At 39.8% G+C, this 15,863-nt stretch overlaps 1 protein-coding gene across 1 annotated transcript in view; it reads left to right on the forward strand.

Annotated features, from left to right (window-relative positions):
• The window catches only part of DMD (dystrophin), a 3,443,536-nt gene that overhangs the window by 1,127,260 nt on the left and 2,300,413 nt on the right, over positions 1 to 15,863 (forward strand). Inside the window, 1 exon segment of the mRNA XM_040424996.1 lies at positions 1,346 to 1,465. Within this exon segment, the coding sequence (XP_040280930.1) occupies positions 1,346 to 1,465 (120 nt within the window).

Below are 15,863 nucleotides of genomic sequence, written 5' to 3' on the forward strand. Positions count from 1 at the left end.
GCAAAAAACTGTTGAGAAAAATTTAAAATGAGCAGGGCCTCTCAGCCTGTACACACTGCACCCCCTTTTGTCACTGCTTTAGAACAATGCTATAAAGGGGGAAATGTTGCAAATTTGACCGCACAAATGGTGTGCGACAAAATTTTCAACCTATTTATGCCACAAAAAGTGGCATAAATAGTTTAATAAATGCACCTCTAGTACACAGTATCGTGCACTGTCCAAATATACAGTAAAAAAGGTGATCCTGCCATCAGAAGCTCTAATCTGCATCCCTACTAGATCCTTTCTCCACCAGCTTCCAAGATTGCAAGCTAACACCTACTAACATCACATCAGCATTAGTAGTCAAGGGGAGCCCAGAGGAGATCTGCGGTGCTGCCCTCCTCAACCTGATGTGTAGTGTACATATCACAGTCACAGCAAGAAACGGTTGGCAACCCTGCTTCTAGGTAATCCATAGGGCCCTACTTCTTGCTCCCTCTTGACCTACAGGAAATGACCACTCAGTCACTCAGCAAATTGGCACATGTACACTTGCAGTAAATACTCACACTTGAATCATATATTTCATAGGTGTTCTACAAGTCTATCATAAACACATGTAAAACCAAAGTTAGCCACTTATCTCTACCAGTCCTTATGCATAAACACCCTATTTGACTACACAGCTAATTCGTATCACATTCATTAACCATACAGTCTGTATTAGGCCATGTACTAGATCTTGAGCCATCCTTGTGTTTAAAGGGCAGCCACTAATCTAGACGGCTGCCGTGTAACATAACATTTTGCCTGTAGAAGTTTGAACTGCCACTGAATCTAAGAAGGATCACCCCATTGGGATCATCCAGTGCTTTTCAGTGCAGAATTCATGGATGCTAATTATTATGCTGCAGATTTTCCCAAAGTGGCACAAAAAAAAATTCAGATGCATGCGAATGGGGTTGAGGAAACCCAATTTATATGCATGGAATGTGGATTGTAGTTTCACATGTAATTAAACTGAAATTTGTATCAAATCCAACCCATGTGTCTGCAGGCAGCCAGCATTTTACCATTTAATTTTATATCTATGTAGGGGATCTGGAACTGTAAAAAAAACAAAGCTCCATCCCTTTTCAAATATACGGTAGTAAGAAATTAATCAGTACAGAACTTTCAAACTAATTAAATAGCAAATTGATTTGTAAAAACAGGCATTCACTTTATGGCTTGGAAAATGACAGATTTAGAAATCAGATTGTAGAGCATATACTGAGTAGATAAAATACTTACTATTTACTTCACAATGTAAAACAGATGGATAAAGTAATTATTTTCAATTTCTTCTGTGTTTTCTTAGGTTTTACAAGATGACTTAGAGCAAGAACAAGTTAGGGTGAATTCTCTTACGCATATGGTGGTAGTAGTGGATGAAGCAAGTGGAGATAAAGCTACAGCTGCATTAGAAGAACAATTACAGGCAAGTACATACAATATACTGCTATAGTCTTCCTTAGTGTTTTTATAAGTAAATACTGTATGAGAATACTGATGTAGCCGAGTTGATTTTACTGTTCATTTAATTTGATAATAATTAATCAAAATTAAACAGGTCATTTGCCTACGGTACATGGAAAACATAGATAACTCATGATATGAGGATGAGTTATGCTAAACTGCAAGGTCAGTTCTGCTGTATTGATAAACCCTATTCTAGTATACCGTAAAACATTTTGGAACATAATTTTAATCTAATATGGAGCTTCCATTCCTTACATTTCTTAATTATCCTATCGCGTCCCAGGTTTTTAGGAATGTCGAGTGGTGATATGGCCTGAATAGATATTGTGTCAACATGTAGGCAGGACAGCACCACTGTTAGTCGATTTCAATAAAGAATGGCAGCGGTGCAGGCAGTGTCAGGCCCCGAACTAAGGGCCCCCTTGGTAGCCAAAAAAAAGAGATGAAAAACTGCAGCACTCCCAGTCTTGAGTCCAATCTTGTATTTATTAACACCTAGCTTGAAAAAGACTTTGGTGTCGAAACGTTGCTATTTTTTTCGGTGTTAGTAAACACAAGATTGGACTCAGGACTGGGAGTGCTGAGGTTTTTCATCTCTTTTTTTGGCTGAATAGATAGTGTGTCACGGTGCTCCTACCTGGATAACGTTGCTGCCTATGGTTAGGCTCTATAGCAATAAAGGAGAGAGTCATAGCTGGTGGAGAATAATCCAAGTCCAGACTTTCAATGGCTTTACTTAAATAAACTTGCATCCAGACAATATTTGGTCTTTCTCTGGCTCTATCAGGTTTTGGGTAAACTAGCAGGCAAACTCGGATACCTTTCTTTTTCTTTCTCTGCAGTGGTCAACTCTGGCTTTGGTAGGTAGACTTTCTGACAGTTCTAATACCTTTGAGTGGGGTGTCTTTGGCTTTTGACCCCCTCATAATACGCTGTCCATAAACTGAGAAGTCATGGTACTCTGTGAGCTGCTTCCCATGAAAGACTCCTGCTGCAGGATGGGGGAGCTCCCCTCACTGCGCCATGTATCTACTCTTTCCAACTCCACTCTAGACCCACTATTGACTCTAGACTAACTGTAGCTTTGTGCAACCCCTCCCTTAATAGAAAGCAGGACTTGCCCACTTCTGCCCAAAAGGGGGAGAATGAAATGGTAAGTTCCATTCTAAATAAATATCTCTCTCTGCCAGATACACTGCCACCTTTTGGGAAACCAGGCACAATGCATGAAATTCAATTAATTACAGTTGCATAGCAATATTATTAATGCGCAATATTAAAGACCCTGGAATCAAATACACAGATGACATTATTTAAATGGCAGTACTCACGCTGGAACCCAACAGACCCATTATAGTGAATGGGATCTGGTAGGTTCTGGCGGTGTTCAGCATATATTGACAAGAATCTAGGGCATTACATAATATAATACCACCCAACTTTCCTGCTGTCCAGCATGGCACATGCATATGAGAAAAGTTTGATGAAGTGAGTGCCCCCCTTCCCTCCCCCATCCATCCTCTGTGTCATGCAGGACAGCTGGGAGACACCGACATTACTCGCTATCCTGCATGACAGATGTGCAGAGACAGGAGTCTCTGGGAAAGCTGAGTGAACCCCTCCCCCCTGCCTTTCCATGTTCTTATTATCTGCATTTATGCCTTGCAGGATAGCAGGAAATCTAAGTGACATCACATGATGTAATAGCACCCAGCTTTTCTGCTGTCCAGCATGGCACATGTGGAGAGACATGAGAATAGTCTGAGAAAGCTAAGTAACACAACTCCCACCTACCCTCATATCTTCTCATGCCTCTGCACTTGGGCCATGCAGGACATCAGGAAAGCTGAGTCACATTACATAATGTAGTGACAACCAGCTTTCCTCCTGTTCTGAATGGCATATGTGCAGAGGAATAGCCTGGGAAAGCTGAGTGACCCCCTCCACACATACACCTCTGCACTGTCCTCACGTCACTTACTTCATTACTGGTGGGGTTGTAGCAATCCAGAGGAATCAGGCGTGATGGAGCTAACAGGCGGGAGGCGTAGCTAGCAGGTGGGAGGCGGAGATAGGAGGCGGGGCTAGCAGACGGGAGACAGAAAGATAGACGGGGCGGGGACTCTCCTCCACTGCGGGCCCCCCTTCCTCACGGGCCCCATAGCAGCTGCGTGGTCTGCCTATATGGTAGGTACGTCACTGGGCCTCACTACACATTACGCTCTGGAACCTGCATATACTGCACCTAAGTGAGTGTTCCAGTCAGGCTGCTCAGCCATGATGCTATATCATAGACAGGACCACATCATTTCCATCCATAGTAGAGCAATGAAGTGCTTAGTTAGGCCTCGTCCATCACCATCATAGCAGGTCTGCAAGTGGTTACATTCAGTCCTTCTCACATACTAGGACCGATCACTGTTCGTCATTTTAAATCATTACCAGAGAACCCCTTTAACTTAAAGATAGAGTACCACCATGGCAGTTTTTTTTTTACGTGAATGTTGCTGTGTTTTTCAGTTGCACTCAATAAGTTTGTCAGATGTCAACTAAAATCTGTAAACCTGAAGTACCGGTTAATCAAATAAAGAGTAATATTTTCTGCGTTATTTTGAAATAAAGTAAGCATTACATTACCTCTTGAATTCAATTATTTTTTAATCAGCTCCAAAAAATATAAAGTATGAACACTTCTGGAGCAAATGAAAACAATTACAAATATATGTTTAGCCTTTATAGCATTTTTACACATTATCCTATTATTACAGCATTCAAATGGATTATTATTCAATTTGCAGTCTTAACGAAAAACCTTCAGAATAAAAATGGGCAACAAAATCATGTAATTTATGAAGTCCCTGTTTTCAAATATGGCCAACCATAACAAACCCGTATGCTAATGATTTTAATAATAACATGACGCACTGCACAAAACGCAGGTGATTAACAGCCTCTAATTATCTTTGTGCGATCAATGATTAGGCCAGAACCCATCATTACACCTAAAGGGTTGGGGTTGTGTTCAACAATCTTTTATACTTCCTACAACATTGTTCCCTTTGTACTTCTGTAGTATTTGAATTTCTTTGTGTTTTGGGTCATCTTAGCAGAACAGAAGCTCAGCTTTAGAAAATATCTATATTAAAAAGTCGGTTGGTGTTGCAGCTATTGCAAGTGGAACAATATTGTTTCTCTTCAGCCACACTTTTTTTTTATTTTCTTCTGACTGATACAGTAGAGCTATGCTCAGCCGTTCTCATTAAGATTAGGGCTCGTTGACAGGCAGCTCTCAGTGGCTTTACTGTTTCTGTCAGACTAAAATGAAAAAAAAAAAAAAAAAAAACTGTCACAGTTTATGATCTGCAGATTGGTGCCCGTTACATATTATGCTTGCTATTTGCTAATGCTCATAATGTATATTACATATTATATTAGTATTTACCTCAAAGTATTTGGCCATGGCCTACTTAACAGAATATATTTGAAACTTTGCTATAATATTTATTCTATGAAACAATACAGCACTATGATGGGTGAAACAAAACACGAGATTTTCTACACTCTTTCAGCTAAAGGACTATGCTTATGGAAAACATATGTACGTACACAAACTATGTACAGGGGGACACAGATTCAGTATGGGTCCATATTCCGATTTGCTAGCATTTCATTATGTCTTGGGATGAGCGAACTTCAAGTTTTAAAGTCTAAGTTCGGGTATATGCTGCATTGCGTGATGGATTCTGTTACCGCGGACCATAACGCAATTCCATGACAGAATGCATAACGGAACACCTTTAAAGGCATTCCATTATGAATTCCATCATAATAGAAGTCTATGGCCAGCATAATGGATCCGTCCAGTCCTCTCCTGCATAACGGAAACCGGGCGGATCCGTTATGCTGGCCATAGACTTCTATTATGACATAATGCATAACGGAATGCCTCTAGACACTTAAAAGAGCCTCACTATTGATGAACTGCATGAAAACTGCCAGCATTTGGACTGCCATGAGGAAGAGGTTAAGGCTGAGGTGGAGGACTCCATGCATAGCTGTGTTGGTGGTGGCAGTAGTAGCACTTGTAGCTATGGTGGTATCAGAATGGGCAGTGGTAGTGACAGTGGCAAATACAGAGCAGAAAATCTGAAAGGTGGAGAGGGGGAGCCCACAATGACAAATCATATCATAGTCTGATAAAAGTGTCAAGGAGGGGGAGGACTATGACAATGACTTGGGAGCTAAATCAGAGAAGGTGACATCTGATAGGGATTGTAGAGGCCACAGAGGTAATAAAGAGCAAAGGGAACGTATGGTGAAAACCTCCAGTGTCCTTGTCATCATTATTGTCAGTTACTGTCAATCTACCATATTCCTCCTCCTCCTCAGTCATCTATAATGATCTGTGTGGCAAGGACACAACTTTACGCACCCAGTAATCTGCTAGTGTGCAAACTTAACTCCTACCATACCAAGTAGCTGTCAGTGAATTCACTGCCATGACACTTAGTGAATTCTGTTGCCTTTAGGGAACTGATGGCATGTGCTCAGCCTTTCAATTGCATTATCTCTGTCTTCACTGTCCCCTCTTAGTGTGATGTCTTCTTTTTTCCTAAGAAAAGGCAAAAAAAAAACTCACCATGCACAATGGAAGATACTGAAGAAAGTCTCCCTGTTGACTTGTGTGAAAATAGTCATTTTTTGGACTGCCATGAGGAGGAGATTCATGGGGAGATGCGAAACCCCCATGCATAACTATGTGGGTGGAGGTGGTAGTAGTGGCACATGGTGGTGGAAGTAGGGTTACTGGAGAGGAGTTGTGGAGCCCACAGTAACATATTTCAGGCTGATAAAAGTGTTGGTTACAGGGGTGGGATTCAAATTTTTAACAACAGGTTCCGTAATCAACAGTGGACATACATACACCATACATATGCAACACACATAAATACACAATATACATGGTACACATACATAAATACACCATATATAAACTACACACATAAAACCCAACTTTAAAAAATGCTAAGGAGCTAAACTATGGAATGAAAACGCTCATCTCCAGCTGCCGCTGTAATTTTAACAACCGGATCTGGAGAACCTGAGGGAACTGGCTGAACACCATGCCTGGTTGGTTAGATCTGTTTCTGTTATAGTCAGCTTGGGAACTGATACTATGGGCACAGGCTCAAGATGTGCCAGACCTAAGCCAAGCTTGGCTGCCGCCAGCTCTGTGCGAGTATCTCCCATCTGGCAACTTTCCTACACAGATCCAGAAGATAAAAGCAATGCCATGTGCAAGATCTGCAGGATTAAAATAAGCAGTGGCTATCTTTCAAGTAGGCAGGGACAGAGGTGCGGGTTAATTTAGGGTTTACTTGTTCCCCCATGACAATTGCATTAAAAAGCTTAAAGGGAGGTGGGAGGAAAAGAACGAGCAAAGATTTGTAAATAAGACATAAACAGATTATTATTTTTTTTTATTATTCAGTCCTGAGAGACCTCATAGTGTTATATACCAATTTGCAAACCAATAGGAGCATATGTGATTCATGCAGAATCGATTCGGACATGAAACAATAAAAAAAAATAAAAAATTAGACGCAAAACGTATTTCAAAAAGTTTGTTCATCCTTATTACATATCCATATACAGTAGTACCATACAACATTCTGTATAAATGTGGAAACTGCAGATCTGCATAGTACTGATTTTCCCATATAATTTGTTTTGGAGCTGAGTACTAGTAGAATATTTGTACCATTTGCTCAGATTAAGTTCCATATGAAAAAGAAGTATTGTACCAGGACCATTTAGGATTATAAAAATTCTATCCATACAGAGGTTTTTCACATAACCACATACTTTTATTCAATTTTTCTTCCTCCTGGTGACATGTTACAGAATGTCATTGCCCAATCCATGCAATATCTAACACAGCATGCAAAGTACTTTTTTTCCCCTTATAGATAAGCACAGAAATTTTGTATAAAAAATGTCTGTGTGCATATACAGAATCATGAAGATATAAAATAGAGGGCAATAAATATAGATGCATATTGAGTATTTGCATTGTTTTCATAGATGGATAGATGAATTCTGCTGAAAAATGATGGAGAACAGTGGCTTGGTAAATTATATTTCTCAATCACTGTCCCTCTCTTCTTGGTACACCAGTATTAGTGACTGTCCCAATGTGTTCTTCATTTTCAGCTGTTCTATATTTTACCTATGTACTACCATTTGTAGGTTTTCATTATCTCATATGAAAAAAGCATACAGTCATTTGTAGCAATTCATTATCTCATGGAAATAAGGTCAGTCGGTATTTTAGACTACAAGACTTTCTTTCTTAAGTATGCTAAGTTTCTTTCATTTCTCTTATTTTTAATACAAGCAACAATGGTATCTCAGATTTCTCGTGACCTTTCGTTTTTCATTTGGCATAAGATGATGTATCACCTAAAATAATCCTAAAAATAGAAGACAGCAGGTGTGTAGCTGCCATCAGCGTAGAATAATTATGAACATTTTGAGCGGAGAGCCATTTAAAAAAAATATTAAATGAAATCCATCATGACTTTACTGATCGCCTTTCAATCATATGCTTTCTTGCCACATTACTTACAAAAATGCTGACCTTGACTTATCAGATTTATTATATAGGACTAATAGGCTTTTCTGAGGATATAATTTTGATCTCAACTCTTCATTCTAGTTAATTATTAAAGGTAAAATACCATGAATTTAAGTCCAGTTTCAAAAAATGAATTAGTGTAAGTATATAGAAGATAATAAGGCAGATTTACTAAGGCCAGTATGCCAGTATTTTGGCTTTGCCAAAAAACCTGTGAAAATGCTGCATGTCACTGTATGAGCTCTGCTGGACACTTTTCAAAAGTGACTACAAAAGAATGTACCTTTGAAGAACCATAAAACATGCCAAATTTATTAATGGCATTCTCCATTTTTATAAAGCTTAAAATGGTGTAAAGTCACCTTGAGCTAGTGAAGGGAATGGTGTATAACTCTTAGCAAGATGCAACAAATCAATTAAAATGTGATAAATTTTATGCATTTTCCAACTGCCTGTCACGTACCAGGGGCCCAGAGCAGACCTTCGGAACATATAGCAAACAGGGCAGGGGAAAAACAGTCAAGGACCAACAGAATACTTATTACACATAATAAATGAATATGACAGTAATAATATGCAGGTTAGGCAATAGTGGTAGAAGTACCACAGAACCAAGTACACCGGCAGACCAGAGGCAAAACCTAGAGGGAGAAGAGCCAGTGAACCCCATTCTTCACAGAGCCCTGGTGTTGGGGAGAAACTTGGCCAAGGGCTCACTGGTTGCACCTCCAGGATGGTCCCGATACACTTGGTTGCTCCCTGCAGAGAACCACGCTGGTGCAAGCACCAGCGGAACAGGACTGGAACCCAACCAAACTCATGACATGGATTAGATTACAAATGGGAACCAGCACACAAGCAGATGCCTGGACCCCATGCAGAAAAGAAGCATGGTGGTCTCATGCAGAGCTGCACACAGACTGGAGATCCTTCCTCCAGAGTACCCATGAGCCCTCTCACGAAAGTAGGACATACATAGGACAGGAACAGAAGCAGTAAGGCATTGCAAGCAAGACATGGAACAGACTGGATCATAAGCAGTAGACACTACCAGGCTCGACAAGGAACAGACCAGGATCAGAAGCAGTTGAGCACTGCCAAGCTGTCAGATGCAGTTAGATCACTGCTAGGCTAAACATGGAACAGAGTGGATCAAGACACAGAACAGGTTTAGAAGATTAGACAAGGCATGGACAAGGATACAACAACACCAGTACAGTACATGTACAGAAGATCAGACAAGGCAATAACATCAACAACATCACAATGCCAGCCAACACCACATAGAAGGGCAGATGGCAAAACCCCCTGGATAAGCAGGAAGGGGCTACACCCAGCAAGGCACAAGATAGACTGACCTCCTGGGTGAGCAGCAAGGTGCTACACGCAGCAAGTCACAATATACACTGACCAAAAGCCCCAAAGCTCACAGATAGAAATAGCTGAAATAATGAGAGCACCTGATAAGCCACACCCAGGAACAGAACAGGGAATGTTAACCCCATCATAACCAGGAGTACCAGAAGCACAGAACACACAATCACAAGTGTCAGTTCACACCAGCCACAGAAAGCTGCAGCCAGCATGCCCAAACGACAACCAGCATACACAGGCTAATTGTAGACAGTACGAGGTTATAGGCAGTCAGCCTACACAGCAACAAGAAGTGACAGAACCACACTTTGATACAAACAGAAAAGCATCCATACTCAGAACCTGTTCACCCACAATGCCATAGCCAGCATGCATCAAAGAGCGGACATAAATGGGAACACCCAAAGCCAGTACACAAAGTGTATGCAGCCAGCCTGCACAGCATCGGTGACAGGAGCCAGAGAGATATGGATGTGGGGAGGCAAAAACACAGGCAACAGTTCACACACAACACGACAGCCACATGCAGTCCCAAGCAGCCAGCATACACAGGTGTCAGCCTGCAGCCAGTACGCGAAAGAGCATGCAGCCAGCCTACATGGCTACAACTGCCACAGTGAACCGCACAGTAAGACTGCCACATCAAAGTGTGACAGGGTTAGTGAATGTACCCCAATGTCTTTATTATTTTCATAAAATAAACTTCCATGGGGTGGGTTGATCTGCCTGGGTGTTGGGATTCGAACTGCCACCGATCTTATATTGATGATATATCCTAAGATCCTAAGAATGGGAAAACCTCTTTGTATTTAAAAATCTCTCAGTATGGGTAATAGCTCTATTATATAGTGTAACACAGGTATTACAAGATCACACCATTCACAAGAGGTGATGGTCATAGCTGTGAATTCCATATAGGTCACAGAACATGTATAGAAAATGTGCCCATAGAAGACATTGAATTCTCTATTGGCACCAGTTTCCTATGTCCCTGAAACAGCTCAAATGCATATCTCTGAAATGCTATAAACAGAGCAAGGCAGCAGTTCACCCAAGATGACTGATCTAATATTGATGCAAATCTAATGTTTTCTTATGATAATGAGATGTTTTGCTGATCCCAGGCAACAAAATAAAGCTGCAAAATAAGTTGCAAAAATTATCAAACTATTGTGTGCGCTCTGGATTTTTTTTTTAATACAGATACTTAGGAATACAACAACTTTATGGTCAGGTTTCTTGATGTAGTTTTGGAAGCTAAAATCAGGAGTGGATTATAAACACAGAGAAAGTATAAAGGACAGATATGACTTCTCCTTTTTGAATTAATTCCTAGTTTTGGCTTCCAAAACTGCATGCAGAAATCTGACCATTGCCTTACTCTTACAAAAGTATCAATTTATTGAAAACAGTCTTATATCTCAGAAGATTATGCGTCAAAGTCAATTCTTGTCAGATCCTTGTATCGTGTTCACATGCACACCTTCTGCAAATTTTATTGGATACTGTGTGCATCAAGGTCATTGAGCCAGCTTAATATAAGGGGTCCATTGAGTTTCTCACAGAATAGATTTGGCCACAGTCCTTTGGAAATTTTGAAAACTATATTTTCGGACATGCCTACAAAACTGTTGTAATAGAAGCCTATAGAAAGCAATCACACTCCAGTTCTCATTTTTAACAATACTAAAGCTAAAATAAAAAAAATAAAAAAAATATTCCAACAACCAGTCTGTAATTCCTCTATTATGTTTGAACCCATTTTGAAGAATTTTCACAAATAAGGGATATTTTTGCCAGTTATGGTAAAAAAACAAAACAAAAAAACCACATAAAATAGCAGTGTAAATGCTAGGTTTAGCATAACTACCCCACCACATTTGTTTGAAGTAAATAAATAATATTCCTCAACTTTACATTTAAAATTTTTAATAATACATTTTCTTTGTAATTATTAAAGTACTGAAATAAGCAAAGTAGAGAAAGTCAAAGTACCTCTAAATGTGCAAATAGACAAATAAAATAATAATAATAATAATAATAATAATAAGGGCATCCATATTGCTTCCTCCTCCTTCTCATTGCGGTTTGCCACATACTATAGACAGAACCATCATTTTATGTCACTACCAGCTCACGATGGACCCCAATTAATTTCTATTGTTGATCGTGAATATTCTAATTGCAAATTTTTATCGCGAATATTGCCACTTCGAGAATTTGCGAATATCTAGAATATAGTGCTATATCTTCATAATCGCAAATATTCTAGATTTGTTTTCATCAGTACCCATGATCCCTCACTGCTTCTTGCTTATGGGCCAATGAGAAGGCTGCAATATCTTTGACTTTAGGAGTAGTGTTCAATTGCAGATTTTTGCAATCAAGAAAATAATGACTGGAGATCACCAATTCTCGAATTCACGAATATATGATGAATATTCGCCCAAATATTCGCGAAATATTGCAAATTCGAATATTGCCCCTGCCGCTCATCATTGTTAATTACATTAATTATAAATCTTTAACATTGTTTAGTAGTTTTATTCTTTCCAGCAAATCTTCCAGCTTATTCTAAGCTTTAATGCCCTCAATTGGTCCTCACTAAGGCCTCTTTCACACGACCATCTTTTTTTTCCGTTTGTGGGCCATTTTTTGCGTTCCGTATATGGATCCATTCATTTCAATGGTTCTGCTACAAAACGGAATGTACTCTGTATGCATTCCATTTCCGTATTTCCGTTTTTCCGTTCCGTTGTAAGATAGAACATGTCCTATTATTGCACGCAAATCACGTTCCGTGTCTCCATACAAGTCAATAGGTCAGCATATAAAAAAAACAGAACAACGGATCTGTGAAAAACGGACCGCAAAATACTGAAAAAGCCATACGGTTGTGTGAAAGATGCCTTAAATGGATGATATTTGGAGTAATGCTTTCTCTTTATATGTACCGTATTTTTTGCCGTATAAGACGCACTTTTTCTCCCCCAAAAGTGGGGGGGAAATAGCAGTGCGTCTTATACGGCGAATGCTGCTGATTTTGCAGAGTTTTCAATGATACACCCGCAGCGATGCCGTGCGGCGGGTGTATCAGCTGTGAGGGAGGCGGGACTGGGGGCCGGCATCTGCTTTTATAATGACAGCGGGGCCCGTGCAGTGACTGTATTCTACTACACGGGCCCCGCTCACGGTATAATCCTATGTCTAATAGTTAATTGTATGTAATCACATAAGGAGCGCTGTGTATTACCGGTACTTACAACTACAAGCGATCGCCTGCTCGGTAGGTAGCAGAGAGGAGGGAGGAGGGAGAAGGCAGGCCGGGAGGACGGACGCTGGCAGTGTGAGTCATACGTCATGCGCCGCCCACTTATTGAATGAAGCAGGCGGCGTGGGCGCATGACGTATGACTCAAACTGCCAGCGTCCGTCCTCCCGTCCTCCCGGCCTGCCTCCTCCCTCCTCTCTGCTACCTACCGAGCAGGCGAGCGCTTGTAGTTGTAAGTACCGGTAATACACAGCGCTCCTTATGTGATTACATACAATTAACTATTAGACATAGGATTATACCGTGAGCGGGGCCCGTGTAGTAGAATACAGTCACTGCACGGGCCCCGCTGTCATTATAAAAGCAGATGCCGGCACCCAGCGTGTATTGAGGGTCATTCACTACAGGGACACTTATGGAGGGGATCTGTGGATGACACATAGCATAAGATGCTATATATGTGTCATCCACAGATCCCCCCCATAACTGTCATACACAGATCCTCATAACAGTGCCATCCAGAGACCCCAACAAGAGCCACCCACAGATCCCCCATAAGTGTCACCCACAGATCCCCCATAAGTGTCACCCACAGATCCCCCATAAGTGTCACCCACAGATCCCCCATAAGTGTCACCCACGGATCCCCCATAAGTGTCACCCACAGATCCCCCATATGTGTCACCCACAGATCCCCCATAAGTGTCACCCACAGATCCCCCATAAGTGTCACCCACAGATCCCCCATAACAGTGCGTCACCCACAGATCCCCCATAACAGTGCGTCACCCACAGATCCCCCATAACAGTGCGCCATCCACAGATCCCCCATAACAGTGCCATCCACAGACCACAATTAGTTCAAAACCCACCAAAAGCACACCTATTGGTTCAAAATATTTTTTTTCTTATTTTCCTCCTCAAAAACCTAGGTGCGTCTTATGGGCCGGTGCGTCTTATAGGGCGAAAAATATGGTATATAAAAGATATGTTTGTTTCAGAAGCTTGTAGAACTACACAAGCTATAAGCCTTTTGTATTCCCTTTTATGTAAAGGCACTGTTTCTCTTTAAAAAAGGAAAACTAAGTGCTATCTACCATAATAAACAAAATAATCAAAGTTGAATAGAACTTTATTAGGCATGGCTATTAATAGCCCATCATTTCAGGAGATCATGAAATGATATTTAATTTGTTTGTTCAGTTTCTTTAATAAACTCACCCTGGGAAGCTTGTTCTGTGGTCCTGTATAGTGTACACATTTTAATAATCTTGTGTGATTATAAATTTGTGGGTGATCCCAAATGCCTAGTATTCTACTCAGTAGCAGATAAAACAAGAGCTTAATTTACCCTGGAGCATTTTTCAACATAAAGTGCAAACTTCTTATTGCAAACTTTTACTGTTATTATGCTATGTTGTTTCAATATTACACTACTTTGCTATGCTTAACTAAAATGGAAATGTTAGAAGATGACTTGAAATTCATGGCAATAAATGACAGTATGTCAGACATTTTTACATAAGGAATAATAAAGCACATTCTCAACCTGAGAATATGTATTATAGAAAAGTAATTCTAGGCATATATTTTATTTTATAAAGTAGTTACCTATAAGTAATGTTTCTTTGTAGAATGATATTGATTTTTTTGACCTTTTCTGGATATAACATTTTGAAAATCTCCATAAACAGTGCCACAATTGTCTATAGGCTGTTTCTGCTATTGCACTTGAATTATGTTCAATTAAATGGGGCTGAGTTGCAGAACCAAATGTAGCAAAAAAAGGTCATGTTTCCCTTCATTGCAATGCCGCTCCTAAAGGTAACTGCACTTGATGTGGATTATGTGTGTTTTTTCCATGTGGATTTCCGAGCAGAAAAGCAGGATTGTAATACAGTAGCATCAAAGTGAATAGGATTTGACTAGTCTCATGTATACTTAGCTTTTTACCTCCACGCAGAAATTTAGCTGCAGTGTGGATTTTAAAATCTGCAGGATATCATTGTTTGTGCGATTATGCACCTTCTGTAGAGGGTTTTTCCCCATAGACTTCAAAGAGTTTGTTAACATAAACAGAAATTCTGCAAAAAAATCTGTATAAAAACACACCAAAACCATGAAAAACAGTGCATATTTATGTGTTTTCTTCTGCATAGTAATTTGTGTTGTGTTAAGGAACCATTAGTTAAACTAAACAAATAATGTGTAGTATCCTGTCGTTGTAATAAAGTATGTGTTTTCCATAGGTTCTAAATATTATATGCAACATGTGTATATTAACTTTATAACATTTCAAACTGTATTATACTAAAGCAAAAGAATATAAGCACTCTGTTCAATAAGGTTGCTTTACTAAGACATTGTGTATGAACAAGTTTTTTTTCGCTGTTATAATTAATCCACACAATTTTTTAAAATCTACGGATGGAGTAGAGTTAACACTCCTGATTTCTGAGTTGTGTTATCTAATCTAAGCAAACACCTTCAATTGCTTTTTAATGGCTTTTGCCTGTATTTTACTTAATTATATAGCACTGACATATTCCACAGATTTTTACAGATTTGGGAGGAAACCCATGAAAACACAGGCAAAACATACAAACTTTGTGCACATATTGTCCTTGGTTGGATTAAAATCTAGGACCCTAGCACTTGCAAGGCACCAGTGCTAACCACTCAGTCACTGTGCTGCCTGCTGTGCTTCTCATTAGCATGTTTTCATTGTTGGTCATGTTGCTTGTCATCTGTAACAGTTTTAACAGTGCTATAACCCATTTAAAATCTTCATGCCTCAATTCTTGTGCATCTGGCTTCATTTACCCATGCACATAACCATTTCAGTCATCTATGACTTAGCATGAATGCATAGCATCCATGCAGTAGTATATGACATTTTCATGGTTGGAACTAATTACAAACATTACGAAATTTCACAATGTAGAGTAAAAGGTAGGAGTAGATTTTTATATTTCTTTGTCTTAGCTCTAGGAAATAATTTGCCGTCTTGAATATCATGAACTCCTATAAATATTCTAAACACCACACAAAATAATCAACAAGAAACTTTATTGAT

The sequence above is a fragment of the Bufo bufo genome, chromosome 3 (genome assembly GCF_905171765.1).
Source record: "Bufo bufo chromosome 3, aBufBuf1.1, whole genome shotgun sequence".
Taxonomy (NCBI): domain Eukaryota; kingdom Metazoa; phylum Chordata; class Amphibia; order Anura; family Bufonidae; genus Bufo; species Bufo bufo.